Genomic DNA, 19,938 nt, shown 5'->3' with positions numbered 1-19,938 from the left:
GCAGGTCAGTGGACCCAGAGCTCATTTCGGACGCCATTATAGCTTTATGGCTCTTGATAGCATGACAGAAAGTAAAAAGTAAATATTGTATTCTCCTCAAAACATTCCATTACACAGTACACGGTTATATAAGAGCTGAGATAAAAGGGGACCAAAAGGAAAGCAAGGACACCTGTCCTCTATACTAGTGACTAGATACTACTGTAACTAATCCATAGAATTAGAAAGCGTAATAATGGTTTAACATATATCAATTTAAATTTCAAATAAACTATTAATTCATCATACATCTTTAGAAATCTTGTGTTTTCGCATCAAATTTATGATGTAAATCCCACAGTCAAACGTGCTCCTCTGTGGGGAGTTGTACCTGTGATACGTATAATAAAATGACCATCCTGTAATCATGCAACTTGGTATTTCGCCACCAACATAGTCCAACATTCAAAGTATTTTATATATTAGAACAAGTATCAAAATTCTACTCAACATATAGATTTAAAAGAAAACACAAGATTTGTGCATATTAAACTTGAAATGAAATAGAGCGAGTTCATTTTCGTTTAAAATAAACCTCACCATAAGACGAATGTGCGGCTCAATATCAGTCGAGTGTCCATCATTGAGTGCTGAATCAAATATTTCTACAAATCTTAGGATTATACGAACAAGGAACTAGACCCAATGGCTTCTTTCTTTAATCAGAACATGGATAAATATCTACACAAATACAACAAACAATACATTAAGAAAACCTAACAAGTTAAACAACTAATGTAAAATATAAAAAATTAAAATTATCAATTAAACCTTCTTCCAATCATTGAGGTCGCCAAAATAAAAATAAAAATTATCGACATCCTCACGATAAGAAAAAAGTCAATCGATATCGACACTTTTGTCCTACAATCAATGAAAAAATTCATTGTCAATCTTTCTTTAATAAATACCTAATGTCACTTCATTCAAAATATTACGAAAAATAAAATCTACAATGATATTGGTATTAATGATAGGGAATGAATATGTGCTCACACGAAATCTTGTAGTGAGGTGCCATTGTGCTCTTTTCCTGAAAGAGTTCCTCATATATTGGGTTGTCAACACCTCAGACACAACATTTATTCCTTATAAGTGTTTCAAAACTTGACTCGTCATCAACAATCCATCGTTATATTAATATCCAAATGCAATCAAACAATTTCACTATAAAATGAATATATTGTAACCAAAGTATACTAATATTCAAACTTAATAATATATCCATTAATGCATTTCCTAGGACCTAAGGAATGGTGGCTCTAAAGATAGTTGAATTCTGTGTCAATTATAGAATTACTAAAGTAAGAAAAGAAAAAGTGACTATAAAAAAAATCCATATGCAAAATTTTATATAAACAAATAGTAAGTATTTAATATAAATAGAACCATTGGAATAAGGTAGTGAGCACTTCCAATGACTGCTCTACTTTATTTATTAAAATACATCATCAAAATCTTATTTTTTTTATTTTACCTTACATTTTTACATTACACCATACATCAGCTACTCTGTAAACATATTAAAAAAGAAAAAATAATAATAAAAAATTTGCTAATGAGAGAGAAAAAGGGAAAAAAAGGACAAAAAAAATATTTACATAGCTAATTTAAGCTTAGCTACATTTAGAATAGAATTTATTAGGTTTAGTGCTAAGCTATTATATATATATATATATATTTAGAATAGTCAATGAAGTGGATATTAAGTAATTTAGCCAAAAAAAAATTACATTTAGACTACTTTAAAGTAGCCCTTGGGACTGCTTACTCCACCAAGTTTTGATGTCTTAGGTATATATAGTCCAACACTTGGTCGTCTTGGGCACTAAATATATCTTCAAACAAAGTAAAAGGCCCAACCTTATGTCCTTTAGAAATGTCAGACTTTGATGCACAAAATACATATATGGTCGCCTTGCCTTTCACATCCAATTGTAACCTAGTCCAATAAAAAAAATTCACATGAAATTACAATAATGTAAGGAATACCACACCAATCAAATGAATACCATTACCTTGCCTCCACCTCACCACCGTTGTTGCCACAACCATTGCTCCCCAATAGGCCATTCAGTGTCAACGATGACCGACATCAAGACTTCTTAATTGGCTCAGTACTTGATTCTAGGACATGCAAATATATATAAATTTGACCAAAAAAATAATTTTAGTTGTGTTAAACAATATGGCCAATATCAAGACATAAATTGGAAAATCTTTAAAAAAGTAACTACTTAAACAAAAACCTAGAAACAAAGACAAAAATTCAAATTCAAACAAGAATTACTGACATTCCTTAGTAGCAATATCACGATCTATAAGAGTCTCTCCCATCTCATAAAGGACACTAGACCATGGATTTTTCAATTTAGGCTTACAAACACACTCTCTGTCTCCAAGATTTTAACCCCACAAACATTCTTATGACTACTCAATGTAACTGACATTTCTCCATCTTCAGTGTCGGGTTCTTGCGAATTGGTTGATGATGGTTTATTAAGATTAGTTGTCCCATTGTCAAACAAATTGCTCTCCCTCTCAAAAACTACTTTAGTCTTACTGTTTTTGTTCTGATCAACCCTGCCACCGTTAATAAGTCTATTAATTTTGCCAACATGTAACTCATTTATAGCTTCCTTCCCCTCAAACTTTCCCAATAAAATATCCATCATCTTTGACTCATATTGAAAATTTCCCATAGATGACCGCTTAACTTCCTTAATTAACATATGTATACCATTAATCATTCAACTGTAATTCTCTTTTTTGCACATCCATGAAGGCTTGCCCAATTGCTAAAAACGGTCTCCCAGAATAATTGGGACATTCTCATCCTCTTCCATATCAATAACAATAGAATCCGCTAGAAAAATAAATTTATCCACTTTTACCAACACATCTTCTATAATACATCTTAAGTGCTATTGTTCTATTTGCCAGTTGTAATGTCACGATCATGGGCCTCGCTTCTCCCAATCAAGTCTGCGAAATACTGACAATGGCATCAAATTTATACTTGCGCTCATATCACACAATGCATGCTTGTATTTAAATTCCCTAATGGTACATGATATAGTAAAACTACCAGGATTTCTCAACTTTTGTGGGAGTTTTCTTTGCAAAATAGCGACACTCTTCAGTCAATGCTACAGTTTCATAAACTCCCATATTCCTCTTGTTAGATAGGATCTACTTCATAAACTTTACATATCTAGGCATCTGTTCCAATGCTTTAGCGAAAGGTATGTTAATATGTAGCTTCTTGAACACCCCTAAAAACTTCGCAAACTGTTTATCTAAATTCTCATTACGAAGTCTTTGTGGATAAGGAATCTTTATATGATGCTCAATGCTCATTGGTGGTACCACTTCTTTCTCTTTTAAGCCTTTAGTAACCTTTTCTTCACTGGAATTATTCTCTGCTATGGCTTGTTCCTTTTTCTCCTGACTCATCTCCTCTGACTGATTTCTCTTGGGCTCCTCGTATTGTGTTCCACTTTTCAAGGTGACGGCTTGACATTGTTCTTTAGGCATCTTTCCTTGAGCTCTATTCGTCATCAAAGTGGCCAACTACCCTAGTTGAGTCTCCAAACTCCTTCTGCCCTTGTCTCTTTCGTGAATTGGTTCAGTGCATCAGGTTGTATTTCAGGTTGTTTCATTGGTATTGGTTGTTGTGGTGGTCTATTTTGTGGTTGATAAAAGCCCAATGGAGGTTGTTGATAAGATTTTTTAGTGGGTTGATTATTTGTCCAAGAAAATTTTGGGTGGTTTTTCCAACCTTGGTTGTATGACATGGAAAAAGGGTTATTGTTTTGTCTTTGGTAATTTCCTATAGCTTGCACTTCTTCCATGGGCATGTTATTCATATCTAGGACAGGGCAATAATTTAGTAGATGACGCTACCACCTGCCTTGCATAAATTATGTACTTGCATGGCTTGGGATGGAAGAATGGCCTGTTGTAATTGTTTCGTTAAAGCTGTCACTTGTGTTGTAAGCATGGAAATATCATCCAATTCAATCATACCAACTACCTTCTTTGGTTGTCCCCTTTCAGTTGGCCACTGGTAGTTATTAATTTCCATCTCCTCTAGCAATTCATACGCTTCATTAGCACTTTTTCTCATGAACGCACCTCTTGCTGCAACATCTATTATGGTACGAGTAGTACCATTCAACCCATTATAAAAGTAATGGAGTAGCATCCACTTCTCTATACCATGACGTGGGCAGTTCCTTAACAATTCTTTAAATATTTCCCATGCATCATATAACAATTCCCCTTCCGCCTGGTAGAAATTATTAATTTTCCCTCTTAACTTTGCAGCTTTTACTAGAGAGAAAAACTTTGCTAAGAACTTTTGGGCCAACTCCTCTCATGTTGTGATAGAAATAGCTTGCTGCAATATTAGCCAACTCTTTGCTCGGTCTTGTACAAAAAATGGGAATAATCTAAGTCTAATTGCATAGTCACTCACCCCATTCATCTTAAACGTTGCACATAGCTCCAGGAAATTGGCTATGAAAAATGAACAGTAGACTGCACCATTTGTAATATTGCTGGCTTGATCTCAAAATTATTTGCAGCAATAGTGGGTTGTCTGAAGCATGAATGCACTCCTGTGATAGTAGGAAGTACATAGTCTCTAAGCATCCTTGGTCCTCGTTCCACTGGGACCTCTGCAATATTTGGAATATTATTAACATTAGCAACATGGTTTGCTGCATTTCCTTGATTTTCAATCAATCCAGCATTCTCTTTATCTTTTAGTTTTTTCTGCAAGTTCTTTCAATTTCAAGATCTATCGGCATTAATTACTTTTTTTCTACTTCGTCACATATGCCAATAATTCCTGAAAACATAATACAGTCACAAACTGAATGAATTCTATAATAAAAACCAATTTAGAATAAAAATCAACTATATTGATATTAATAATACAGTCCTTGGCAAGGGCACCAAAGACTTGTTATGTAAATTATATACGCAAGTATATGCAATCGTAACAAGTAATAAGTAAAGTATTATTCCCATGAGGACTGTTACTAATTACCAAAATTTAATATTTGATTCTAATCAATTGGCAAGTAATAAATTCTGAATTTATAAAACTAAAACAATAAAATAGAACAATAGAGAACTCAATACTAAATATTAATTCAATGGATTAAGAATTAGGGTTATTAACTTCATCAATTATCCACCTATGCTTCTCTAATGTGAATTTAAGAATTCATATCTCTATTGTGATAGAAGATTACAATTGTAGATTATATTCTTACTAGGACTTATAATTCTCTACAATAAGCAATCGCCTACATCTTTATGGTAAACTAACATATTGCAGGCATTAAACACGTAATCCCTACACTACACAAATCATACAAGTACTCTCGTCCAATATAATTCTATGATTATTTGACTATAGCTCCTTCACTTCTCAGATCTCAGGTTAAAATCATATAAATCATGCATTTAGTGGCCAATTAATCACAAGCATTAAACACAAGACAAATAATTCACAATATTGATAGGGAATTCATAAAAACGTCATTAGATAATCATAATGTTTCAAGAGAATCCAATAACACCCTAAATAAGAAATTAGTTCATGCTAAACATAGTAAAATCTATTAAACTAAATATAAAAATCAATACAGGAGAAAGTAAAAGTAAAAGATGAAAAGAATGATATAAGTAGTTGATTTCCAAGCTTTTGCCTCCTCGGTGTGTTCCTTGAGTCTCCTCCTTTGGTTTTTTTTCTTCAGAAATTGTCATAATGATGCTTAAATAGTAGTTTGTGCTTTGAACGTAAAATTCCATTTTTGCCCCTGCTTAAAATGCCATAATTTGCACGTTGACCGCTCAGGCACCATGACCTTATAATGAAGCATCGCAGCCCATGTCCAAAAAACAAAGTCTGCCTCGTCTCTGACTCAGCAAGCATCGCAGCTCTAATATACATGCCTCGCGACCCAAATTCTCCAACCAATAGCGCTGCGGCCCTCAATTTCTCATGATTCGACCTCTTTGTCTAATCGCAGCGTCGCGACTCAAATGCCATTTTTTCACCAAATCACATCTTTTCGAAGCCAAACACGATCATTTATCAATTGCTTTCCATAAATTCTGAAATATTATCAAACATAGGCAACCAAATGTCATGCTTGACAAACATAACTAAATAAGCTCAAAAATTCCATAAAATAACCATTTAAAATACTATAAAAACTAATCTATCACCCATAGATGACCGCTTAACTTCCTTAATTAACATAACTATATCATTCTTCATTTTACCGTAGTCACGTTGATGTTGTCTCATACTATCCAAAATGTACTTTAGTCATTTTAAATCCATCTTCTCCAGTAAAATAAATAAATCAAAGCCAAAGCCTAAATGGAAGGATTACAAAAAAAAAAAAATGAAATATCAAATAAAGTAGTTCAATATGTTAATAATATAAGTTTTATTAATATGTAAGGGTAGTTTAGTCTTTTAGCCTCTCATTATTTTGGCTATATATTTTGTTGCTCTTGTACTCTTATTATCATCTCTTTTGATATAATGAAAACCTAGCCTCCCTTTTGATTCTCTCTCAATTCTCCTTTGGTCTATTTTGAAAAATTATCATGGTATCAGAGCAATGTTCTTGAGTATCCTCAATTTGGTTGCGCTAGGATTACAATCTCGGTGAAAGGGAAACGTATGTGGGGTTATGTTTCTGGAACTTCCACGAAACCGAAGGACGATAAGGATGAGAGCTTTACAGAACAGTTGGATCTTTGGGATGCCAACAATTCGAAAATCATCACTTGGATCAACAACTCGGTTCAACAATCAATCGGTATCCAATTGGCGAAATATGAGACGGCGAAGGAAGTTTGGGAGCACTTGGAAAGGTTGTATACACAGTCTAATTTCGCAAAGCAGTATCAGTTGGAGATTGACATTCGGGCCCTTCAACAAAATAGCATGAACGTTCAGGAATTTTATTTTGGTATGTCTAATCTGTGGGATCAGCTTGCTTTGACTGAATCAGCGGAGTTACAGGCATTTGCCCCTTACATTTCTCGGAGAGACGCACAATGTCTAGTTCAATTTTTGATGGCTCTTCGAGATGAGTTTGAAGGTCTTCGTGGAAAAATCCTGCATCACAATCCTCTCCCATCGGTTGATTTGGTGGTTAATGAGTTGTTAGTAGAAGAGATTCGCTTGAAGTCTCGTGTTGATAAAGGGGGAGCGGAAAAGGGGATTCTTCCTTCTCTGAATCCCTTTGTCTTTGCAGTTCCTCATCGGCCAGCCTCCAACAATTAACACAAGACTCAAACTAAGGTTGGCTACGACGAATGCAGTTTTTGCAAACAAAAGGGACACTGGAAGGCTCAATGTCCCAAACTGTTGAACAGGGCGCAATCACCGAATCAGTCTCCTCACTGGAAATCTGGAAACCAACCTCGTCGACCTCTTCATTTTATGTCTTCGAACATGGTAGCTACTGTTCCACCTGCAGATTCTGGAAGCACTCTTAGTACCTCGATTGATACACTCACAGAGCAGTTTCAGAAGTTCATTGCCTCACAGCCACAAGCCATGTCAGCCTCCTCACACATAGGTTTTCCTTCTAGTAGTACACCAGGTATATCTTCCTCTATATGGGTCCTTGATTCTGGAGCTTCACATCATATGTCACCTAATTCCAATTCCTTCATGTCCATTAAATCAGCACCCTCTGTATCTGTCATGACCGCTGATGGCACTCCCATGCCATTAGCAGGGATTGGCTCGATTTGCACTCCAAAAATGTCATTCTCTGATGTATATCATATTCCAAATCTTACTTTGAATCTTGTCTCTATTGGTCAATTATGTGACTCTGGTTTCTCAGCTATTTTCTCTAATTCTTTTTGTTATGTGCAGGATCCTCATTCCAAGAAGCTGATTGGGACAGGCCATAGGTAGGGGGCTTTACATTTTAGATGAGTTGAGAGTTCCTGATGTTGCAGCTTCTAGTGTCGATTTGTCTTCATTTCGTTTAAGTTCGTCTTCATCTAGTTTTTATTTATGGCATTCTTGTCTTGGACATGTATCTGGTTCACGTTTAAAGTACTTAGCTTCCACAGGAGCATTAGGAAAGTTACAAACCCGTGATATTTCAGATTGTTGTGGTTGCAAATTGGCAAAAATTTCTGCTTTACCTTTTTATAAGAGTGTTTCTGTTTCTCTTGCACCTTTTGATTTGATTCACTCTGATGTGTGGGGGCCATCACCCGTTCTAACAAAAGGTGGATCACGTTACTATGTCTCTTTTATTGATGATTATACTCGTCTTTGTTGGGTCTATCTTATGAAACATCGTTCTGATTTCCTCGCGATTTATCATATGTTTCGTGCTTTTGTTAAAACACAACATAATGCTGTTATCAAATGTTTTCGATGTGATCTGGGTGGTGAATATACCTCCAATCGTTTCTCTGAATTGCTTGCTTTAGATGGTACCTTACATCAAACCTCTTGTACCGATACACCAGAGCAAAATGGGGTTGCTGAAAGAAAACACAGACACATTGTTGAAACTGCTCGTTCTCTCTTATTGTCTGCTTATGTTCTTAGTGAGTTCTGGGTGGAAGCCATTCTGACTGCAGTTCATTCAATTAATAGAATTCTGTCATCTGTCACTTCAGGTCTGTCTCCCTTTGAAAAACTTTATGGTCACGCTCCTGATTATTCTTCATTGAGAGTCTTTGGTTCCACATGTTTTGTTCTCCGTCCTCATGTTGAACGTAGTAAGCTTACTTCTCGTTCCGCTCTTTGTGTATTTCTTGGTTATGGTGAAGGTCAAAAAGGATATCGATGTTATGATCCTGTTAGTCAAAAACTCTATGTTTCTCGTCATGTTGTGTTTCTTGAGCATATACCTTTCTACTCTATTCCATCGGACACCCCCAATCTACACAAATCTGATCTCACTAGTATTGATCCATTTGATTCTTGTACTGTTGATACTCTTAACTCTGCAGATGTCGGTTCTCAGCCTGTCGAAGTCCCTTCTGTCCCTACTACTGCCCAAGATGCTTCTGAGATTGTGGATCCTGCTCCTCCTCCTCACTACCCTCAAAGAATTCGTAAGTCCACAAAGTTATCTGATTTTGTCTACTCCACTTATTCTGATTCTTTCTCTTCTTTTTTGACTTCTATTCACCAACTCTCTGAGCCCTCTTCCTATAAAGAGGCTATTCTTGACCCTCTTTGGCAGCAGGCAATGGCTGAAGAACTCTCTGCGTTGTACAAGATAGGTACTTGGGATATTGTTCCTCTTCCTGTGGGGAAGCGTGCTATTGGTTCCCATTGGGTTTACAAGATCAAGACTAAGTCTGATGGGTCAGTAGAGCGGTACAAAGCTCGTTTGGTTGCTAAAGGCTTTGCTAAGGAGTATGGGATGGATTATGAGGAAACTTTTGCTCCAGTTTCCAAACATACCACTATTCGTACTCTCATTGCTGTTGCGTCTGCTCGACAGTGGTCCATTTCTCAAATGGACGTTAAAAACGCCTTCTTGAACGGGACTCTTCAAGAAGAAGTTTACATGGTTCCTCCACCAGGTGTTCCTCATAATTCAGGAGAAGTTTGCAGATTGAAGAATGCTCTTTATGGGCTTAAACAAGCTCCCCGAGCCTGGTTTGAAAAATTCTCCATCATGATTACTTCTCTCGGCTTCCACCCCAGTGCACATGATTCAGCTCTCTTTGTTAGGTGTACTTCTTCTGGATGCACTTTACTCTCTTTATATGTTGATGATATGATTATCACCGATGATGATGCGAATGGGATAACGGAGTTGAAAACACACTTGACTCGTGAATTTGAGATGAAAGATTTGGGTTCCCTACGGTACTTTTTAGGGATAGAAGTAGCTTACTCTCCTCGTGGCTATCTTCTTTCTCAATCTAAGTACATTGCTGATATTCTCGATCAGGCTCGTCTCTCTGATGCTCGCACTGTTGAGACCCCTCTTGAGCTTAATGTCAGGTATTCTTCATTTGATGGTGTTGCCTTGTCAGATCCCTCTCTATATCGCACTCTGGTTGGTAGCTTAGTGAACCTTACTATCACCAGGCCAGACATCGCTTATGCTGTTCATATTGTCAGTCAATTTGTTGCATCTCCCACTACCGTTCGTTGGGCAGCTGTGCTTCGTATTCTTCGATATCTTCGGGGAACTCAATTTCAGAGTTTTCTTTTTCCATCTACGTCTACTTTAGAGTTACGTGCCTACTCAGATGCAGATTGGGGTGGTGATTGTACTGATCGCAAATCTACCACTGGTTTTTGTATATTTTTTGGAGATTCTCTTATTTCTTAGAAGAGTAAAAAACAGACTGTTGTCTCTCGATTGTCTACAGAAGCAGAATATCGTGCCATGGCCTCCACTACCGCTGAAATTGTTTGGTTGCGTTGGTTACTTGCTGATATGGGTGTTATTCTCTCAGATCCCACTCCGATGCATTGTGACAATGTTAGTGCTATTCAGATTACTCGCAACTCCGTTTTTCATGAGCGCACGAAACATATTGAGATAGATTGTCATCTTACTCGTCACCACTATCATAATGGGACCATCACTTTATCATTTGTCACTTCCGCTATGCAGATTGCCGACTTGTTTACGAAGGTTCATACTATTTCTCATTTTCGTTTCTTAGTTAGCAAACTCTCGATGCTTCCCGCAAATGCATCGTGAGTTTGAGGGGGGATGTTAATAATATAAGTTTTATTAATGTGTAAGGGTAGTTTAGTCTTTTAGCCTCTCATTATTTTGGCTATATATTTTTTTGCTCTTGTACTCTTATTATCATCTCTTTTGATATAATGAAAACCTAGCTTCCCTTTTGATTCTCTCTCAATTCTCCTTTTGTCTATTTTGCAAAATTATCACAATAAGCATACAATGAAAGAGATAAAGACCAACAATTAAAATCTCTGTTCTTTAAATATAGGAATTTTCTCAGCATGCTTAATGAAAACTAACAGACAAATCTCGAAAAATTAGTAATATGCAATCCAATATTATTTTAGCTGCTATCATCTCTAGCACTAACTATAAATAGACTTCATAAAAATGCAAAATAAAATAATCACAAACTAAACAGCCAAATAAACTTCTGAACAATGTTGTATATGAAATAAACCAAAAATTAAACAATAAGGAATCCAAAAAAACCTACCTTGACAAATTCAAACTAAAATATTCATAGTGATTAGAAAAATTAACATGGCCAAGGTACAAGCTTTTTCCCTTCTCTTCATTGCATGTCTAATTTTTCCTGTTGTTTTTTAATATGAAGCCAGAGAAATAAATGGTACTACGAAGACAATGTCCCCCTATGTTGCAACCACAAACAATGGTTCCTAGTGCACAGTGGAAATTCTGGTAATGGTATACAACAAAAATTTTCATATAAACAATCTTTATATGAGGATCTTTTAATATGCAATATGTTAATCAATATATAATATGAATATAAAAAATAATACAAAATGATTTACCTCTTGTAGCCTATCAAGAATCCTTGAATCTTTTCATATATGTTTCGATCTTCCTATCCTTGTTGGAGTACTCACATTGAGATCTTCCAAGACGTTCTCTACACCTCAAGATGTCTGTGGGCACATAGAGAACAATGATAACTTTTGTGAATCAAGAGTATTCTCAACACATGAGACTTTTGATTATAGGCTAGAGAGAAAAAGTTTGTCTTTTTGTGAAAAGGATGATAGTTTTTTCTTTTCTCTGTATAAAACTTGTCAAGACTTGTTGTTTCTATTTTCTATCAAATAGAATATATAGACCTTATTATCATAATAATAATAATAAAGAAAAATCAATCATCTTTTATAATAATAATGATAATAGATCAAAATCTAATATTCCATTTTAAATCCTTTTTTAAAATGTTTAATTAATTAATTAAAAATAAAAATGAAAAACCAATATCTGATAATATCATATGTGCCACACGCATAGAGTAGTCCAAGCCCTATGCATGTGGCCTATCCCTGAAAAATGGGATTTTAATTTTTCATGTGTTTTTATTTTAATTAATTAATAATTAGATATTCAAATAAGGCACCATCTTTTAAAGGAAAAAGATAAAAGCTTAAATTTCAAAAATTCAAAAGTCAAAATTTGAATTTCCATTATCATCTTAATATTAATAAAATAAATATAATAATCAAAACCAATTTTGACTATACATATTTATTTATTTACACTTAAATAAAATAATTGATTAAAATCAATTTCTTTCTACACAATTTCGAAATTGCACAAATGCAATAAAAAAATTGTACAACTTCAATTATCACATAATTGCACATTTATCCTGAAGAATAAATATTCTCTCAAATAGCTCATTCACAATTTAACCCTTGTATCAACTCTTACCTTGATTATTGTTGATAGAGCCGCCCCGAGGACCTATGGACAAATAATTCCAAGCTCTAATAAATAAAAGATTATTAACGAAAAACTCTTTTCAATAATCATATTTATTAATCTCATGATTATTTCACTTATGAGACTGAACTCTTGAGAATTAAAGACATATATTTACTGAGTACTTTATTATAATCATAAAGTGTTCGTTGCTATAATCATTACATACAAATTAATCCTCTATTGATGATTCATAATTAAATGGGAATAAAATTATCGTTTTACCCTTTTAATTATATCTTGATTCCTAATGTACCATTGACTTTACTAGTGAAGGTTAATTCATAATCTGAATATGAATTTGATGTTAATAACCTTTTCAGTTCCAAAAGCCAACCCAATAGGAAACTATCATTCAATCTATAAGAAGGTATATAGATTCCATATCTGCTAAGCTATGTCCCCAGCCATATACATCATTGGGTCCCCAAAACAATAGTTCTTAGCCTGATCATTCTAACAAACTGTAACGCATGAATCAGATGATCAAGTGACATATATAGGAGTTCATAGTAACTTCAGGATAAAGATCAGTTTGTATATGATCATCAGTTGATGTGTTTTATAATACTACGAAACAATGTTTAAACAAGTATTATTAAATCACATTTGGTCCAGTTCTACATACCCTCAGCATGCAAAGTACCTCCACTAAAGTGTCATACTACACTAGTAACCCGGATCTAGGTCACATGTATTCATAATACTAGTGGATCGTACTAGCAGTAATTAATCTAAAGATTCCATAACTTTATTTTACTGCGAACTATTTAAGTTCATTAACTCAATCTCGATCCTCTCATACCAATATGAAATTGAGACCACATAGATGAACTTGGGAATTTTCTGATATTTACTTAATATTATTAGTAATAATATAGTACATAAGCTACATATATACAATAATTCAATTTAATTCATTTATTTATTTCATTAAAACCATTGTCTACTACAATTACTTTAAGGGCACAATTCCCAACAATCTCCCACTTTTCCTAAAGCAAATGAGGCATTTCCCTTAACCTCATGCTTCTTACATGACCTTGAAAAGATTTAATAGATAAAGTCTTTGTGAACAGATCTGGAAGATTATCTTCGGAGGCAATCTTTAAGATAGCAACATCTCCTCAGTTGACTATCACTCGATTCAAGTGATATTTCTTTTCGATGTGTTTTCCCCTCTTGTGACTTCTGGGTTCCTTTGAATTAGCTACTGCCCCATTGTTACCACAGTACAGAACAAGTGATTGATCCATGCCTAGAACAATATAGAACTTTTTTAGCCATACAGCCTATTTAGCTGCTTCACAAGATGCTACGTATTCGACTTCCATGTTGGAGTCTGCTATACTGAATTGTTTAATACTTCTCCAAACGACAACACCTCCTCCAAGTGTGAAAACTGATCTAGATGTCGACTTTCGACTATCTTTGTCTGATTGAAAATCAGAATCAGTATATCTAGTGTGGTTCAGGTCTCCACCTGAATACACAAGCATGTAATCTCTAGTATGCCTAAGATACTTGAGAATATTCTTTATAGTTGTCCAATGACTCAATCCAGGATTAGATTGATAACGGCTGACTATCCCTACTGCATAACAGATGTTAGGTCAAGTGCATAACAATGCATATATTAGACTGCCTAATGCAGAGGCATAGGGATATTGTCTCATGTCATCCTCTTCTTGAGGTGTTTATGGACATTGTTCTTTAGAAAATTTAACTCCTGACTGGGTAGGCATAGTACCCTTCTTGGAGTTTTTCATGCTAAAGCATTCTAGCACTTTATCAATATAAGTTGCTTGAGATAGTGCCAAAATTTTGTTCTTTCGATCTCTACAAATCTGAATTTCTAAAACATATTTGGCTTCTCCCAAATCCTTCATTTGGAATTGCTCAGCTAACAATTTCTTTACTTTTGATAATGTTTCTATGTCATTCCCAATGAGTAGAATATCTTCAACATAAAGAATGAGGAATACCACAATCTTATCTTTGATTTGTTTGTAAACACAAGGTTCATCAATGTTTTGTTCAAAACCCAATGTTTTGATTGTTTCATCAAATCTAAGATTCCAAGATCTCGAAGCTTGTTTAAGTCCATAAATAGACTTAAGAAGCTTCCAAACTTTTTGCTCTTGACCTTTAACTTTGAACCCTTCTGGTTGAAACATGTAAATGGTTTCGTCAAGATAGCCATTCAAAAGAGTTGTTTTAATGTCCATTTGCCAAATCTCATATTCCATGCATGTAGTTATGGAAAAGAGTATGCGGATAGATTTGAGCATGGCCACAAGTGAAAAAGTTTCTTCATAATCAACTCCTTCTTTCTGTGTGTAACCCTTTGCTACTAGCCTTGCTTTGAAAGTCTCTACTTTCCCATCTGCTCCTCTTTTCTTCTTGAATATCCATTTGTAACCAATAGGTTTAACATTTTCAGGTGGATCTTCAAGAGTCCAAACTGAATTGGAATACATCGATCCCATTTCAAAGTCCATGGCGTTTAGCCATTTTTCTTTGTTAGAATCTTCCATTGCATCTTTATATGTCAATAGATCATCTTTGTTTGTGTCAGACAAAAGCATCTGAACTTCGTGTTCATAGCATACTAGTTGTTTACCAACCCTCCCACTACGACGAAGCTCTCTATTGTTCTGACTAGGACTAGTGATATTCTCTGGTCATTTTTCTCTTGCCATTGTTGGTGATTGGTCTTGCTTATTTGAGACCATTTCCTCAAGTACGACTTTACTTTGAGGTTTATGGTTATTTATATAGTCATGCTCCAGAAAAGTAGCATTCGTAGATAAAAATGTTTTGTTATCTTTAGGACTATAAAATATACCAGCTTTTGTTTCTTCGGAATATCCTACAAACATGCACACTTCAGTGTGTGATTCCAACTTCCCCTTATTTCCTTTAAGCACGTGTGCAGGAAAAACCCATATATGGAAATGGCATAAACTAGGTCTAGTACCATTCCATAATTCCAATGGTGTTTTCTTAGTAGACTTAGATGGAACAACATTGAGTATGTATAGAGCACATTTTATTTCATAACCCCAGAATGTAAAAGGCAATGATGAGAAACTAATCATTGATCTAACCATATCTAATAAGGTTCTGTTCTGTCTTTCTGAAACACCATTTTGTTGTGACGTTCCAAGTGTAGTGAGTTGGGATTGAATTCCATGCTCACACAAATGGTCCTCAAATTCATAATCTAAGTACTCTCCACCTCGATCTGATCGAAGTACTTTTAGTGATTTACCTAATTGCTTTTCAGCTTCTGCTCGGAATTCTCTAAACTTACATAAGTTTAGGATTTCCTTTGCATTAAGTATAGGTAACCATATCTTCAATAATCGTCAATGAAAGTGACAAAATATTCATAACCTCCTCTAGCTTGCACATTTAGTGGACCACAAACGTTCGTATGTATAAGTTGAAGTGGTTGTGTGGCTCTTAAACCTTTAGCAGAGAAAGGTCTCTTGGTCATTTTACCTTCTAGGCATGATTCACAGACTAAGAGAGAACCAATAGATAGTTATCTTAAAGAACCATCCTTTTTTAGTCTGTTAATTCTGTCTAGACCAATTGTAACTACCCGAAATTGCTAATAGGGCTTAGAGCCTTGATTAGCGTGTCAGGAGGGCATAATTGGATATATGTATGTTTAATTGGTTAAATGCGTGACTATGTGGCATCCATGATTAATATGATTATGTGAGTATGTTATATGCATGTTTATGAGTATTAAATATGCATGTGGGCCCTTTATTGTTCATATGGGCGTATTTGTAATTTTGGCTCGTTGAGGGCATAAATGTTAGTTTATGTGATAAATGGTTGAGACCACATTATAATGTGGATATATTTGCAGTATATGGCTCGACACGGTCCTAGTGAGAAGATTAGCAAATTGGTCACAGCAGGGTTTAAACACCCGGCTCGGGGGGGGGGGGGGGGGGGGGAGCCTGGGTATTTTGGGAATTTAGAGAATATTTTGGGATTTATTAAGGAATGAATAAGTATTTGATAATTAATTAGGTACGACAGGATTAATTGGTAAATGTTAGGAACACTTGAGGAATTAGCGGGAACTGGGGAAAAGACTATTTTACCCCTAGAACAAATTAAACGGCTAAGTAATCCAAGGGGGGTAGTTTGGTCATTTTGAGTTAAAAGATTAACTCAGTGGGGGAAACTCTAGACCTAGCCAGAAACCACCCCAAGTGCTCAGAACTCTCAATTCTCTCTCACTCCATCCATCTCACGTTTCTTCCTTTCTCTCTAGAACTAAGGAGGGATTTTGAATTTTGAAGAAGAGCTTAAGGGGATAAGCTGGATTTTAGCTGAAGGGGATTGGAAAACTAAAGCTAGAACAATCAAGAACTTATTGAGGATTTAGGTTGCAAGTTGAGGTACGATGTCAAGCTGGTTTCACTAAATTATGTTGAAATTATGTTTAAGGTTTGAGTTTGCATGAGTGTTAGTTTGTTAGCTGGTTTAGGGTATGGAATGGTGTAAGGAAATGGCTATAGGTTAGTGGTGATGGTTGGGATAAAAGGATGGAAATTCTGGGTTTAAATTTGAGTGTGGCTGTCAGTTTGAGATGGGAATTTGAGGTTAGGCTTGTAGAGAACGCTGAGGAAAAAATGGTTTTTCTGGGTTTAGGGGCTCAAGTCGCGGCCCCGTTCTTCAGGCGCCGCGGCCCGCATGAATTTTGGAGACTGGGAGCCTCTGCTCGCCACGCGCATTGCGACTCGAAGGGGTGCAAGTCGTGGCCCGTGTCCTCCATCAAGGAGGACTTGGCCTCTGTCTTAGGGGCGGGTCACGACCCTCAAGGATAAGCCATGGCCTTAAATGGGGAATTAAGGGAAAACAAGGTTTTAGGTTCGGGGGTTCAAACCTAGGCGCTTAGGATGAATTCTACTACCCGGTTTAGTAGAATTCGAAGTCCCGGAGGCTAATATTTGTTCCTTAAGTATTATTTGGATTAGAAATTGATGTTTACCCATTGACATTGTGACTAGGTTTATCGCTAAGCCTCAGGACTGAGGATCGTGCTTGGAATCGTTCTTAATTCTCCACTCGGGATTCGAGGTAAGAAAACTGCACCCTTGTGGTTGTGAATGGGACTGAGGTTCCCAACAATGAATATTTGTATTGTGTAATTGTACGATTGTTATGTTATATGAGAATGAACGACCTAAGGGTGCCGGAGCTAAAAATAAGCGTACTGAACGTAGCTCAGCCTAAGCGAGCTGGGGTGTAATGCCCTAGGTAGCCAAGACCATTACATTATGTATTTATAAAGGCGCGGGACTTGCTAATCAAGTCATTTAGTTAAAAACGTGTCACTGACATCACTAATGAACTAAGGTTAAAAGATTTTGGTCATAAAATATACATTTCATATAATTAAACATTTTATACAAGGGATCTCAAAAGAAACAGTGTTTGAAAGTCAGTTTACAAAATTTCCAGAGTACAAACAACCGCTAGCCACTCTAAGGGCAAAACAGACATTTATGGTCCTCCCGTTCATGTCCCTTCCTCAATCATGGCGGCTGAGCAGCTGATCATGTACATTCTGCCCTCAGAGCTCTCTGATTTAGGGCTGATCAAGCTTGCCCTTGCCTTTACCTGCACCACGTACCACCCGTGAGCCAAGGCCCAGCAAGAAAATATAACGTTATAGCACAAACAGTGATAACAATTGAATAACCCTTAGAGCATGTTCATATACTTAGCATACCACATTAATCACATAGTCCATAGACATAACCAGAGAATCAACAAACCAACACTCAGCTATTCAACATAACGAATTCATAAAGCATTTAAAATAGGGAACCCTTAGTCCCATTATAAATTCACAACCGGGTGCAGTTTTCTTACCTATGTACCGAGCTTCTTGAGCACAGAAATCCCGAGCGGGGTCCACTAACCCGAGCCTCACTGAAAACCTAGTCACAACACACATACATTGCACTCTCATTACTAACCAATTCATAATCATCTCCTGGAACCAATCCCGTGCTCTCGGGACCTCCCGTTTTCCCACACAAGGTAGCAAAAGCATCCCCTGAGGCCCCTGAGCGAAAACCCTAAAAACTCAAATCCCCCTTTCCTGAATTTAGCCTAGCGCCACGACACAGCCTTATGGGGGCCGCGGCACCCAGAATGGTCCCAACTCCTGCTTCAACCTAGTGCCGCGGCGCGAAAGAACAGGGCCACGACGCTCATACGTGAACCCAGAAAACTGGATTTTTCCCAACATTTTTCCCGAGTCAAAACTCTTCCAAATCAACCCCTAGGTACACCCAAGTCCCAACTCAACCTAAAACCCCAAATAAACAGTATGGCAACCCAAAAATCACAGCAACAAACCCAATCACACAATCAAACCCAAGATTCACCTAGTGGTTCAAAATTCACAAAAACGTAAACCATACTTGATAAAACTTAAACCACCCTTTCAAAAACTTAAACCACACCAGATTATAAACCTCAGAGACACCTGAAATTATTATCTCAAGCAGAGATTCGACCTTGAGCTACTTTCAAGTCCAACTCTAAGCTAAATTCCTTTGATTTCCAAGCTGAGTCTTCACTCCAATAACCCACAAGCAAACACCACAATTTCAGCTTACTAACCTAACCTCACCAACAAAATTTCCACAAGGAAGAGAGTTAAAGCTTAACTTTGCACCCTTGAATTTCTGGCCTAAAGTCTCCCTTAGTTCACCCTTGAGTCCTTTACTTGACCCCAAAGAAGATAGCTCTTCTTCTCCTTCCTTCTAGTTCCTTTGGTTTCCTCTAGATTTCAGCAAGACATTCAGTTCATTAGTAAGCGAAAGTAACATATTTGACTTCTCCTCAGCCATAGTTATCCTTTCCTAAGACCAAGTTACCATTTTGCCCTTTCCCATAATAAAAAATATTATACAACCCCAAGGGCAATTCTGTCATTTCACCTAAACCCCGCTAAATCCTCAAGTATTCCTATAAATCTACATTTAATCCCGGCATGTCCAAACAATTACTCAATTACTAACCGCTACTCAATAATTCCCGAACACTTTATAACATTCCCAAAATACCCCTAAGCTCCTCCCGAGTCGGGTATTTGACCCCCTTGTGACCTTCTAGCTAAACAGCTTCCTAGGACCGTCTCGGGTCGTGTAACACAATCATATCACCACTCACACGTGGTATCAATCACAATATATACAAATATCACATTTATGCCCTCAACGGACTAAAATTACAAATATGCCCCCAGTAACCAAATGGGGACCACATGAATTTCATATAATCATGCAAGCATGCTTAACACAGAATCATGCATTAAACTGTTTAATTCACACATAAACCATTCGTGCCCTCC

At 36.3% G+C, this 19,938-nt stretch overlaps 1 protein-coding gene and 1 non-coding gene across 2 annotated transcripts; both read left to right on the top strand.

Annotated features, from left to right (window-relative positions):
* Positions 1–4,256: 4,256 nt before the first annotated feature.
* LOC133780756 (small nucleolar RNA R71) lies at positions 4,257–4,364 on the top strand. The gene has a single exon (XR_009869574.1). It is a non-coding gene; the product is annotated as a small nucleolar RNA R71 (small nucleolar RNA).
* A 2,387-nt stretch (positions 4,365–6,751) lies between these two features.
* On the top strand, positions 6,752–7,360 carry LOC133779645 (uncharacterized). Its single transcript, XM_062219581.1, has one exon. It carries the CDS (start codon positions 6,752–6,754, stop codon positions 7,358–7,360), a length of 609 nt encoding a protein of 202 aa, XP_062075565.1.
* Positions 7,361–19,938: the final 12,578 nt, after the last annotated feature.

This window comes from Humulus lupulus, chromosome 5 (assembly GCF_963169125.1).
Source record: "Humulus lupulus chromosome 5, drHumLupu1.1, whole genome shotgun sequence".
NCBI lineage: Eukaryota > Viridiplantae > Streptophyta > Magnoliopsida > Rosales > Cannabaceae > Humulus > Humulus lupulus.
The sequence above is the reverse complement of the archived record's forward strand: the minus strand, read 5'-3'. Positions and strand labels throughout refer to the sequence as shown.